Raw genomic sequence first — 14,770 nt, 5'->3', positions numbered from 1 at the left:
GAGGTATAAAAAGGGCAAATATGACATATATATATATATTTAATTTGGCTGCTGCAAAGTGTAACTGAACAAGTCTGAGTGTGTGGCTTGTAGAAAGACATGCTAGCACAAGCATTACGAATACTAGTTTATGCCCAAATGGCTGAATCTAATCCTGAATACCCAAAAGTGTGTCAGCACTCATAGGGTGCTAGTAATGGCTATTGGGAAAAAGCAGGCACTTAGAAGAAAGAATCAATATTCTAACCTCCATCAATATTTGTAAGAAAGAGGGAGACAACTCATTCAAACCTATACAGAAATCATGGAAGTGCCTATCTTCCAGCTTTCAGCCTACAAAGCAGATGCGATTAAAGAATCAATAGCAAGGACAAACCACAGCTACACCTGAAACCCATTCTTAGAAGATCATATGGGAAAACAAGCACCATGTCACTGCAGAGAGCATACTGAAGGATACTGCACCATGTCTTGATCACAAAGGCTTTTGTCTCTGGACTGATTTTCTGAGGAAATGAGTCTTATTACAGAAATTCCATCAATTCTTTAAAATACGTTTTAATGTATTGGCCAACTTTAAAACAATCTGACAAACAGAAAAGGTCTTGAGGATGCTAAATAGCTTGAGTCTGATGATAAACTGTCTGGGTAGGGCAACAGTGACCTGAATTAGAGTCCTATGGAGGTAAATTTGTTATGAGAACTCAGCTGCTGGCTGGCCAGTGTACCAACATAGGTACCAGCTGTCTGACCCCCATGTGGGTAACAGCTGGCCACTTGGCAGAGCAGATGCTAAAACCAGCTTCACATCTTCCTGCATCTCACCAACCAGCCTGGAAGTGAGCTACAGCAGATGAGGAAGCAGCAGAGAGAAGGAGAGATGCAAGAAAATAAGAATAAATCAGAAATAAACCTGAAAATCAGAGACCATAGGAAGGAACTGACATTATTGCTATAGAAAGCCTTATAAAGACGGTACAATGCTATACAAAGGAAGGCTTCATTAATTCAGGTGGCTGCAATCCTGTTTTTCAGTCCTGTGATTACACAATATGTATTCCTCAGAGATTTGCCTTTGGGAAAGGCAATCTGAGAAAAAGGCATTTTTTTGACAAAAAGAAATGGTAAATCAGAATGTTTTGCCTCAGAGAATGGTGTCAAGAATTCATCTCGCCATGAGAACAAGCACAGTTCTTCGAGTCCAGAAATGATGACAGCTTTCCATACTCAAAATCACTGCCCTAGCTACCAACTGTATATACCTAATAATACAATGCTGATGCTATTTTGTGGTATTTGCTCAAAAGGTTGAACTGGACTGCACCCAAGAACACATTGTCTAAGGCACTAAACAACAACCAGATGGAAAAAAAAGCCTTTTGACACTGCACACTTAGACTCAGATATCTAACAATAGTATTAATTTCTGTTAGACATCCATTCCATTAAAACAAAAGCTCAGTGCATCAGTCTGAACATTAGAAGTATTTGGCAAAATGCAAATGGTAATGCAGTTATTTCTGAACTTTCTACTTCACAGGTCCTATTAAAATATTTTGCAATAAAGTTTTGCTGCATAAAACTGCAAAGAGAAACAGAAATCCAGCTGTAAGATTAATTTTTTTGCTTTATTGTCAATTAGAATGAAACCTGAAAATTTTAAATTATCAAAATGTCTTAAAACAATAGAAAACTTTCTTGAAAATTCTGAGAATTTTTTTTTGTTAATATTTAATTATATTCACAAAAATATTCATATTTATATCTGCACTTATATTTAAATTTATATTTAAATGCATATTTATATGTATATGTTTATTTATATTTATATTTATTTGTATTTGCAATGCTAAGCTAAAATAAACAGCTAAGTTTTCAAAATGAACATCTGAAACTACTGAAAAAAATCCAAATGTGAATTTTGAATTTTAAAAAATTATTTTCAGATTCAATTTCTGGCTAATTCCTGATGATTTTCAGTTTCAAACAAAGTGAAACTTTTCTGTTGAGCATTTATTTCATACAGTATTCCTAACTAGCTTTAGCAACGACATAAACCAACCAGCAGGTGAATGAATTCTCCTTAACAGCTGCAGGAGAGCATCATTTCCAGTATAAACTGAGAATCACTAGTAAAGAATCTTCCTATGTCTTTACAGCTCCTTCCACTTGGAGGCACATGAAGCATTAGTCTGGCTTGAATAGACAAGAATGAAGAATTATTTGATTTCAATCGACTGTGAAGAATACTGCAGGCAGGCTGCTCTGTTAAAATGAATAGAAGTACAGATATCTGCTTTTAAAGAGAAAACTAATGGCTTTGGTTATTATACCTTGCAGGGAAACCGACTGGCTAATACAGCCTGAACAAGCTCAACTGCTCAACTGGAACATGACACAAGGCAAAGAGACGATGGCAGCAGGGCAGGAGGCAGCAGCACTAACAGGTGGGCCACCAGTGGTGGTGACAGCAGAACAGCTGGTGCCCTGCTCATACAACTCCAAATGATCTATAAACATGTTGGTCCTCACTAGGCATCCAGTCTGTATGTCAGCCAAACTCTTTGGTGTGTCCTTCCTGCTTATCTTTGCTTCAATGTCACAGCAGAGCTGCAATGCTGGGGATCCTGTGTATGCGTGCTGCTTTATGACTAGCTGTAGTATTTAAACTATATGTTTAGTATCTTTATTCTTCCCTATAGAGGTAAAACAAAGAAAGAAAATAACGGGCATCAACAAGTACCCTGCTGATGATATAACTTCCTGTACTACACAATGAAATATGCTATTGTTTAGCTTTTAGGTTTGTGGTTTTCCCTTTTTATTTATTTTTTTGTGTGACAGACTTGTGTACCAGGGGGAAAAAAGACCCCATATCCTTCCAATTGGCACAAGTTATTATCAGACACAGAAATCTGTGCTTTATCAAAATTGTTCAAAAGCAAGTAAGAAATGGCAGCGGAAAGCTAATGGCTGGTGAGACTTGTCTGCTTCCAAGAACTCGTTCAGTCTGACTTAGGTTGATGTTCTTACTGGCAGATTATATTAAGATACATAATTAGATGTCCACATTAGTTTTCCAATGCCCATGAGAGGTTAAATGATGAGTATAAAAGGTGTAATTCCATTAGAATAGGAAATATGGATGTGCCCGTAAATCATGGAAGGGAATTTTAGCACCTTGTATCCCATCCACAATCATTTCACATGTCTGTGTGTTCTGTAGCTAATAGAATAAAATCTCAGGAATAAAGAGCTATGTAACCCATGGACAGAAAGAAAAATCAGTCTTAGACGGTTGACTACTGAAGCTTCTCAAGGGAGCCTGACTACCAAATGAAATATATATACCTTCTTCATTACCAAAACATATTTTGTAGATTGTTTTATGATGGTAACATTAAGCTTCCTAAATCTGACGAGCAAGCTTCAAAAGGGATCATTAAAACCAAAAGGCATTATGGCATTCAAAGTTGGTTGTCTCTCCCATGATTTAGCCCAAAATAGAAAGACCAAAATAGCATAACACTGCAATCTCAACTGTGGTTCATTTCTTCTTAATCTTCAAGCCTCTCTACCGAGGCATTAAACAAAACCCTCACTGACATCTTCACATTCTGAAATTTAGGCAGGTCTGGATAGACACGCAAATGTATACTGTTGATTATGTATTTGATGAAGCAGAACACTGATTATGATTCTAAAGAACAATGATTTATAGTCAGAATACAAGTTGATGAAAGCAGAGACTCCATCTTCCTCTATGCTTGTGCAAAAACCTAGCACAATTATGATCTGATCTTGATTAGTTTACTAGCAACTGCCACGATTTAATAAACATTATACCTACATGATTAACTTTCATAAATATCAGAAATTATATTAAAAGCTTCATCCCAAGCAGGAAACTATTATATATTTTCTTCATTTTACCCACATAAAGAGCTCTAACCTTTCTGAGGTTGAATTCAACACCCTTGGGGCTGAATATACATGAGAAGCAGACAGTTTATTAAGAAAGGTGCCATTTTTATATCACGTTTCAGAGTAAATTTGGCTTTAGAGATGAGTAATTCAGGCAACTGCTGAGAGCCTCACACAGAACAGCAACTCCTGTGTTAGTCTGCTACTTCCTTCAAGCAATAAGAACAGAGGTGGGAGGCGACACATGGTACAAACTCCACTGCAGAACCTAGGATCCCACAAATTTGGAGGTCAGAACAGCAGAGATCTTTCTTCTGTGATTAGCTAAGCAACAGATGTGATTCTAGGCTTTATACAGGAGAGACAATGATTCATATTGTCTGCAAGTCCATTGCAATATCATTTTTTATTTCAGAAATAAGGCCTGAGAATATGATCCTAAACACGTTTGCTGAAGGTTAAGGAAGAGATGAAATGGGCTGGGTTTTAGCAGTGTAGAGCAATGATTTCAAAATGCCTATAGGGGCCACTCTTTCTGAAACTATCACGTTGCAAACAGGCATCTGAAGGTATATTTAAGTCTTTACTTGGTCTTGTGTACTTGTGAATTTTAGATCGCTTTCATAGAGGTAACCTTTGATTGGCAAGGTACATAGAGAAACCTACAGAGGACTTCTCCCCTTTGCCAATGTCCCTTCTATTTGTTTTCAACTCAAATTTTCTGAACAAATCTCTCAGTCTTATTACCAAACACAATGATAAACGTAACACAAAAAAAAGTCAACCTTTATGGTTTAAACCATGCTTTACAAGTACTCATGGAATTATAGAATAGTTTGGATTGGAGGAATCTTTAAAAGTCATCTAGTCCAACTCCCCTGCAATGAGTTGGGACATGAACTAGATTGGGATGTTCAGTGCTCCATCAAGCCTGGGCTTGAATATTTCCAGGTCTGGGGCATCTTCTACCTCTTTGGGCAACCTGGTCTTTATCAACCTTCTTATGTTCTTAGGATCTTTATTTAATATGAAACTTTAGAATTTTTCTTTGAAAATATTCTGCTTTTACAAACTCTTTCATATTCTGATCATTCCTGTTATTTCATAAGAGTATTCAAATAAATACAAATAAGCACATATGCCAGTGTTTTTATGATGGGTTGCTGGGCTGCAAAGGCAGCGAAGGTCTGGCCAATCTGCCTACCCTCCCACATACTGAGACCACTGGGGACTATACGTGGAATATGTTTCAGTCTCACTATTTTTTGGCTCAGGAAATACTACTCCTTTTCTTAATGTCATGTGTAATGTAGTGTCATTTCTAAATAAGGACATAAATTCTTTATACCTCTCTAGGTAGCAAAAACAGTCTGAAGTTGAAAAGCAATCACTTCCTCGGAAAATCATTATAAAAGGCATATGTTACCTGTCTTCGAAGGTCTCGTGTTTTCTTGGTCATCTTGTCAATAGCAATGTTGAGAGGGTCTCCTTTCTCCTTCCTTCCAGTCTGTTAAAACATGAATATTTTGGAGTTAGAGAAAAATACTCCAGAAAATACACATTTTAACAAAAAAACCCAAACCAACAATACAGATTTATAAAAGCAAATCTGTGCATCTCTTCTTGTTTGCTTCCATCAAGTTATTATTTCCAATATAATGTTTTTAACATGTTTATGTGTGGGGGGCGTAGCAGATTATTTTAAACCAATCCTAAAATGATAACAAGAAAGATTAAGGTGACTCACTGGGGAGTTCACCAATAAATAAATAATGTACATATATTTTAGCCTATACTCCAAAAATCTGGCATAACCTTTCACTATAAAACGAATATTAAGAGTTTCTAATCTCCATCCTGCCAGGCACTGGGAATGTTAAACATGATAATAAGCAGCAACACAGCTTGAGGACAGAAGGAAAATGGTCCCTATGCCTGTAACAGGACTCATATTGGCAGACATTAAGTGCAGTATAAAGAAGAATTCCACTTAAAAGACTTTCCTGCAGGAAGTCTCAAAGCAAAAATCCTCACAAAGATTAAAAAGAGTGAAAAAAATCTTTTTTGTGGCTCATAACCAATGAAACCCCATATTTTTTAGGTTCAGTGGTACAAAAAGCATTAAGTGACTTTGTTAGCTGTGCTACCTTTCTCTTAGGAGAAAACTGCTTCTCTGAAGATTTGTCACATCTCTTGCCACACTGAACTCTGTTTGATAGCTTTTCATCAAGAATCAAAATGATCTTCCATTCTTTTGGCAGTACTTTTTCCTTCCCAATGCTGTTTTCAAGTACTCCTATTTAGAATTGTTCCTTGCATATGATTAAGAGCAATTTTCTATTTCCAGCTGAGCCTAATAGCATACATTTCTGGAAACTATTGAGAAGTCACTTTTGGGGTAGGATGGGGATTAAACATACCCTTTCAATAATGATTTCAGAAATGCACAGCACTGTTATCAGCCCTACATGGCCACGTTGGCAAGCGGCCTGTGTTCTAGCCTTGTGCTTGAAGCATTCATTCCAGAGAATGACTGCTTTCTATTACTGTCTGTACTTCTAATTATGATATGAGGCCTATATATTTATGATCATTTAGAATCTGTAAAACCCATGCCTTTTTTTTAATTTGGAAATTCAAACATAAAAACCATAAATTTACCTCTTAGTTTTTTAAAACGAATCTATTACAAATTCTGGAGTTAATTGTACAAATTGACACCAGAAAACAGAGAGAGCGTTTGCTATGATACAAGAGGAGGCATCTGTGTAACCCGCTGATATTTTTATCTCGCTTTTCTTGTGTTCATACTTTGACTGAGTTCTTCTGGTCCCCAGCTGAAGAACTGCAGCTCTTTAGCCTAAGCAATGTCACTGTATGCTTTTGGGTTTTGATGTCCTGAATTCAGATCCCGGTATTTTGTCCAAGCCAGTAGCTGTCATATGTGCACACAATCTATAGTTTTTCAAGCTGAAAAACTCATTTTCACAATAGAAGTGAGGCAGACAAGTTTGGTATAGAAAGTCTTTCCTAACTGTTGAAATGGTACAACGAGGAGTGCCAAATGAGCTAGTCTCAGCCAGGTTCCTGGTGTGTTAGACTACAAAGCTGTATTCTAAGAAAACTTTCATTTACTCTAGCTGTGTGCTGTGTACTAGCTGAACCAAGTATCCTTGGTGACATTAGTGTTTTGGGATGTTTTATTTTCCCAGTCAAATAATTAGATTTCTTTAATATTGTTTAAATTCTTCTCTTCCTTCTCACTGTTTAATCTTTAATGCGGTGGCTTAGAAAGATACATAACCACGCAAAACGTTTTAAGACATTTTTTTGCTAGGGCAAAGATAATTTATTTTTTGTTTAAAATAAAATCAGGGAATAATTTGCTAAAGTTCAAATTGCAGTGAGCATTAATACAATAAGAATCATCAAAAAGCAAAGGTTGTGACCCTTAAGGCTAGATCAGGGTGGTGTTTTAAAGCTCTCAAACAAAATAACTAGTTCACAATTTTCCTTCACTGACCTCATGCAGGGCAAACGTATTTTGTGCTCCCATCATCATGTAAGGTCAAGCACTTAATGCCTGGCACCCATTATTGTTGGTCAGAAAATTGTCCCGAATAGAAAGTTGGGACTTCTTCCAGGCTAGTCAGCTATGGGATACAATAACACTGAATAAACCAGGCATCTGATAACCTGCACTGTTTAGGAGCAAAGGCTCCTGACATTCCCTAAATAGTACTTGGAAAAAAAATAGGAATTCTGAGATTGACTTAAAAGTCTGTAATTTAGGTTCCAAACCTCGGTGGGTTTTATCGCTCATAGGAGGAAACTAACACTGGGAGAAGGCCCATGATACATCTAGCATCTCTCCTAAGCCTCGCTTCAAATTTATCCTGCAAGTTTCTTGTTCTAGTTTTCAATTACATAAACAGTTGACCCCAAGGTATATCCCATTGTGAAATACAAGACAACTGGAAACCCTTCTGTGACCCTTAGGCCACACAACACTGACTGTCAGTATCCATCTGGCCAGTCCCTTCTCTCTCCAAACTAGAGAAAAGCCTGTTCTATACTGCTTACTGAATAACTCCCTGCTCTGTGCAATTGCCTGAATCATGCCTACATGCTGTTTGAGATGCTAAATGGCATGAACCAGTCTGTGCTGGAAAACAGGCTACTAAATCAAGTGGGCAGAGATCCAGTCAAGCTCTCTCAATGGAAATATTTTATTAACACATGTGAATACAGACGAAGTTGAAGAGACACTTCTTCCATGCCACGCAGTATTTTTACTTATGCAGGAAGTTTAACCTGTTACTTATAAAATGGCTACTGCCTTTTCGTCTGTACACAAAACCCCTTCTTCACTGTTTGATTTCAAAGAAGTAGAAATTTGTTTAGTAAATCACATTATTGAAAAATAAATAGCATGGCATGTGATGTTACATAGCTTCAGGCAGGTCTGTCAAACACCATCTGTTCTGTGCCGAAAATATAAGTTTATTAAAGTTTATTTATTTAAATCCTTAAATACTCTTATATTAATGTTGCTCTGCGATAAATTTCTGGCCTTCATTCCTAGAAGGGATAGAAAGGAATTCAGTGGTTTCCTGAAAAAAGCCATACAGCTTAGCATCAAGCCTTATAGTATTTCTCTGTTAATCTTTTTCCGCAAAGGGAAGAAAGATACTTTGGAGATGGGATAAGAAGGAAGCAAAAGCTGCTGCTGGCATTGGGTTAAAAGGAGAAGGAGGAGAAATGCACAGAATTCCTTCAATGCCTAAATATTGCTATTCAGAATTCCTGTGGACAAAATTATGTCTATTCATGGTGTAATGAGGAGAACTTTGCTACAGGAGAATATATTAATCAGGCCCTTGATTTCTAGGCACCATTAAAGAATTTGCATACTGTTTTTACTCAAGATATTTTCAAACTATGCTCTCGATCTGTGATATTCCCATTCTAACCTCCTCAGAGCTTTTCCCTGTCTGTTGGATTTATCCTCAGTTGATCAGGATAAGCTAATTTCTGAAGGCCTTCCCCCACTGAGGAATGTGTTTTCCATTGCATTTCTACTCCAAGGCTGCAGTCCCCCTCCCAGATCACACAACATAAGATCCAGATCCCTGAATATATTTTCCAAGCATTTTTAAGCTTGATTTACCACCTGGCATGAGAATTTGAGTAGTTTTTCAACACATCCATGTCCAGTTAGTGGAAGAAATCTAGGTGCCGTTCTATTACCCTACAAAACATCTACAGTCATAACCACTGTCAACATTACTTGAAACAATAAACCAAGTACAGAATACAATCATTGCCTTCCTTATGTTAAGCAAAGTCTAAACAGCCCCACAGTTAAACTCATATCATTCTAGGTAAGCACTTAGTTAGACAGGGAGCTTCAATTTCATTTGGTAAGGAAGAGAAATGAAAAAAATAACAAAAAACACTTAAGAATGGGATGAAATTTTAGCATCTGCTAGAATGACCTCTATAGGACTGTTCTTCCTTTTGAAAACAGACCTTTTTCCTCTCATTTTCTTCTCTTCATGAGCTGTTCACAGTTCATATTATTGGAGTAAAATAAAAATCTCACAACTATTAAAGACATTTATATCCCATGACTCGCTCATTACAGATGTCTCTTGATCAGCATGAGGTACTTGGCAGGACACTCATTTCCAACTATAGAGTGTATCACAGAGTCAAGACACGGGCAGTCAGGCCGATTAGCCGAGAGATATAGCACATTTTGGATGAGACACAGTCGACCTAGCAAGAAGATGCTCCAGACTAGAGCTGTGTTGTTAGATTTGAATAATTCCAAACACCAAATCATACAGCTTAAATTTCAGCACAGATAAGATTGCTACTACCAAAATTATTATTATAAAGAGGGCTTAGACATTATGGTAATGAATATCCTTGTACAGAAAAGTTAGGATTACAGTTGTATGAGATGCAAACATAGTATTTTGAGCATATTATTTTTTAAAAAGTACAATCAATGCCAAAGAACATGGCTGACAATAGCAACCTATTAAAGAAGGGGTTTGAGTGCCAAGAAACACACAAAAAGTGCAGCAACTGCAGGCCTACAACATAATATCATAGACAAAAAGCAATGTATACCACAGCTAAATGAGTGATGTTAGAGGGAGCTATTCCTCTTTTCCTTTAAAGCTCATAATTTAAAAGGTCAGTGTTTCAATTTAGTAACTACAACAATAATAATAATGATGATGATGATGATGATGATGCCTAAAACTGTGTAAGAACTTTTGCAATGGCTGTTTTCACACATTCCTTTATGTTTGCTGCATTACATATAGGCCAAAATACCTGGGAAAGCTTGGTCTCCTAACATATTACATGTTGGTTGTTCAAGACACACTTACTGCCATTAATCAAGTAATTTAGACTCCAGGAGACAGGTGGAAAGATTATCTTTTGATACAAAAGCTACCAGACTTTGATATACTTTATATTTTCATCATCCCCTAGGTAGGTGGTTCCACTATTTACGGTTTATTCAAAACTTCAATATCAGAATGTTTTATTAAGGTGCAAATTGACGCTCAAAAATGTATCTGTCCTAATATTTTATTTTAAATGTTGAACAACACCACTCTTAAAAACTATGCACAGGTTCAAGAGCTCTTCCAAAAGTGATGGAGTTAGTGCTAAGAGAAAAAAACATTTTGAACAGCAGATATAAGATGGATAAATGCTTTTAAGCAGAAAGTTAGGTTTGAACATACCAATTCACAGTCTCCTCCTGAGAAGTTAAGACTAATTTTGGGTCAGGAAAAGGCTAAGCTGTTTTTTTCTAGCAGAAGTGAGTAGACACTAAATCTCACTGAAAATCCTAGGTATCCACTAGGGAGATGGATCAGGAAAACACGTCTTAGAAAATCTGTGTGCTTCCTCTCTGGATGAGCTAAAGAAGACATTTTAGTATAAATAAGTTTGAAAAACAAAAAAGAAAGCATAGTAAGAAGTGTCTTAGGATCATGGAGTGATTGCAAATTACTGAATCTGCTCAGCTCAGTGATTTCATCCACACTTTACATTTATTCCTATAAGTTATTTTGGGTTTTATCATTTATCCGAAGTAACTACATTATAGGTTCTGCAATCACCTGTTTCCCATCTTCAGTTTTGCTAGGGAATCACCTCCCATGGAATGACTATTTGTACCTTCCTTTTTCCTTTTAAGAATTAATTTTTTCTTGAAAATAAGGAAAGAGAGAATTTTGCATAAAAGGGGGAGAAAAGGTTGCTTAGATACCCTTTTTATACTCAAGACTTTTGGCTTTTGTGTTACGCGGTAGCAACGGAGAAAGGTTCAGTCACCACAAAGAAAGGACAAGACAGAAAGATCCCACTGTTTTGCCAGTTTGCAATGAAACACTGAATTACAGGCTTTCTTCATGGCACTTCCACAATACTGCTCAGTTCCAGAATGTTATTCACTAAATAACCTATTCATAAATGCATGTTACAGGCAAGAAGTTCCCCTAAAATCAAACGATTGCTTTCAGCAGTTTTTAATTACCTTACCAAATTGTGACCAGATCACAATGAGTGTAATTGGTTCCAGTGTAGCATAAATAATCACAGCTATGCAGAAACCGGGCAAGCCACATCCTTGCAATCCCAGACAGTAAATAAAGTCAATAAAATACAAATGTACCATGAGCTGGCCATATCAGTACCTGAGGTGTGCAAATGTTGTCCTGGATCCAAGCAAGTTTTATCTAGATCTGTACATAATTAAAACTAAGTAATGAAACGCAGAAATTATGAAAACTGAATATGCAAATGGCTGAAGAAGAATCTCTTTTTCTATTTTATGTTTTTAGGCAGCCCACATCACCACAATATCTGAATGCCTTCAAGTGGAGTGGTGAATTGGTGAATTAAGTGCTGTGTTTAATATCAGCCGTGTGTGGTTTCTTCTTTTATCTTCTCACAAGAAGGAGGATTTGTGTGTAAAGAAGTATTTTACTTCTCACGTACTGGCATCTAAGCTTCCCTAAAAAAAGAACTGACTGAAGAATTTATACTTATAATGGTATTAGAGGTTGCCTAAAATGGAGAACTTTTTCATTCTTGAGAATGAAGGCAGCAGTTTGTTGGGTTTGGTTGTCTTGTTTTCATTTGTAGATATACATTGAATATTTCTGTATTTCTGTGATATTTGAACTAGGGTTTCCAAGATCACTGTGGTGAAGATACTGTCCTCTTCTAGCTACTAGCCAAGATTGGATTTTACAGCATACTAAAGTACCAAAAATGCAGAAAAGGCAACTGGTGGAACTTTCCTAGTTAGAAGGCAAGTGTTAACATATAGATCTCATTGGTTTTCAACAGCTAAAACATATGCACTGGCTCTTTTTTTTTAAATTTTAGAAGGGGGGAGAAAGCTGTGCACCTATTAGAAGTTCTTCCCCAAGACAAAAATATCCTGGCATCCTTTAAGAGTTGTGTTGTACACTTAAATTCAGATTATAATGTAAGAAACTATGCCATGCTCCACTATTTAAACGGTGACTACAAAGAAGATGGAGACTCCCTTTCTTACAAGGAGTCCCCATGGAAAAGACAAGGGGTGATGGGCACAAGTTACTCATGGGAAAATTCTGAGTGGGCACAAGAGGAACATTTTTCACACGAGAACAACCATCACTGGAATAATCTCCCCAGGAAAGTGGTGACTCCCCAACACTGGACACTTTCAAGACTGGGCTGGATAGGGCGCTGGGACATCTAGTCTAGCTCATGCTTTTGCCTAGAAAGGCAAAAGACGGGTAAACTGAGACAGGTTTTCTGATAAGTCCTCAAAAAGATCTCTCCAATACATGCATAAAGTGGTCTATATCACTGTAAACGAAGTGATATGAGTTTCAGCATGTCTTCAAGTACTGATGTCTCTGAAGGTTCCCCTCATTCTTTTTTGTTCGAAGGGTGTAGCTTCGGAACGACATGTATTAGAATATCGATCTGCAGAATATTTCTTGTAGTTAAAGAGCATCTTTTCCTTTGCAATGCTTACTCAGAGGCCTCAAAGAGGAAGCCATAAGAGTTCTCATAAAGTAAATTGCATTTTTCTATTCAGAAGTTATCAGTATACAAAATTGACGCTGTTACACTTAAATGCATATAAAAAAATAAAATTTCTGAGGAAAGAAATGTGGATGGTGTAAACTGTTATAAACCCATCAGCTTCACTGAAGCCACACTAATTCACACCAGCTGAGAATTTCCCCACTCATGAGTTAAATTAAATCTTGCAGATGCTTCCATTTAGAAGGTCAAAAATGTTTACTCCAGAATTTAAATTATTCTAATTTCTTCACAGACATCTACTTGCAAAGAGTCCACTACGTACTCCTCATTTAACCACCAACTGCTTTCCAGCTGTAAATTGCAATCTGCTTTTAAATTGCTTCTGGATGGTTTCTCTTAGTCTAAAGTAACGGGAGGAAAAGGACGCAGTACACATTTTTTTGCTTTCCCTTCAGATTTGGAAGCCCATAGAGAAAAACTATGTAAATAAGTGTTAAAACAAGTGTTAAAGTGTTAAAATTTACCCACTTCAATAGAAGCTCTTGAGAAATGTCTATTCTGTTATTATAAGCATAATAATTAATGTTACTAAGTAATGAATTAGTAATTAATAAAGCTTTCTATCATATTTCCTATTAAAATTTTATCTGTTTAAAAGTTGAAATAATACCAGGCAACCAAGAGGAGTGGTAGAGATGTGGAGGACATGTTACAACATGCAACAAATAATACTGTATGCATCTAAACTCCAGAAACCTATTGAGTAAAACATTGTTATGCTTCCGTTATAGATGAGTGGAAATACTTAGAACTCTTAATGAAAGTGATATTAATATCTAATATAACCACTGGCCTAGGTTTTATGTCTCACTCACTAGAAAGCACTTGTAGCCAATCTTTTCCAAGTTGGTTGTAGAATAAACGCTCTATCATGAGTCACAGGGATGAGTGTTATTCACGGAATTAAATGCAAGACTACCTAAGACACCTCACCACCCCTTGGAAACATCCCGTCAGTGTTTTTCAGATCTCCCTCTTGGAGGAACAGGAGAACCACATAATGTTATTGGTTGCAGGCAAAGATTTCAGGGTTTGTTTATGAATTTAAGGAAAAGGCTCCACTCGATGACAATATCTGACTATAATGTTGGTTTCATGACCATATTGAAGCTCCAATGATGCCATTCCATTTAGATGTTGGATTGTTAATGGCATAAAGGCAGATAATATATAGCCTTGGAGTTCAAAACCTCCAGCTCTTGTCTGTGCCTGTGTGTAGGACACAGAATTGTCTTGACTGCACTTACACTGCTCTGATTACCAAATACTACGGAAAAACAGGATTTCAACTAATTCACTGCATCTGTCACTATCTAATAGATCTCTCGTTGAGGCGTATATTGAGTATCATACTGCATTTCTTTCTTTTTAATTGCATCAAGTTTTTATTCCTTGGATGATGCATAAGGAAATTAGGTCTTTTTTATTTCCTAACCAAAATGTTTTTGCCAATGTACAGAGCTGAAAGTCAATGCTAATTCAATATTTGTACTTATAACAGGGAATTAAATGCTTTTTCAAATTCATTGCTACTTTCTAGTCCCTTATCTTGCCAGCTCCCTCCAGACCACCCTGGTGGGCTTTTTGTTTGCTTTTTTTCTTGTTTTCTCCTTATCCTCCAACCTGTCCTGAACACTTTCAATTACAGCCTACACCAAAACAATATTTGACATTGTTTCAGTTGATGCTTCTTGCAGCCAGTGAA

At 36.8% G+C, this 14,770-nt stretch overlaps 1 protein-coding gene across 2 annotated transcripts in view; it reads right to left on the bottom strand.

Moving 5' to 3' along the window:
* Window positions 1-14,770, bottom strand: part of CTNNA2 (catenin alpha 2) — a 503,340-nt gene that overhangs the window by 109,111 nt on the left and 379,459 nt on the right. For both annotated transcript variants that reach the window (XM_057403217.1, XM_057403218.1), the window contains one exon: window positions 5,351-5,431. In XM_057403217.1, the coding sequence (XP_057259200.1) occupies window positions 5,351-5,431 (81 nt within the window). The remainder of the gene's footprint in view (window positions 1-5,350; window positions 5,432-14,770) is intronic.

This window comes from Pezoporus wallicus, unplaced genomic scaffold (assembly GCF_028554395.1).
Source record: "Pezoporus wallicus isolate ANWC-B61680 ecotype Strahan unplaced genomic scaffold, APGP_CSIRO_Pwel_v1 contig_6644, whole genome shotgun sequence".
NCBI classification, from domain to species: domain Eukaryota; kingdom Metazoa; phylum Chordata; class Aves; order Psittaciformes; family Psittacidae; genus Pezoporus; species Pezoporus wallicus.
This window is presented reverse-complemented; position numbering and strand designations above follow the sequence as displayed.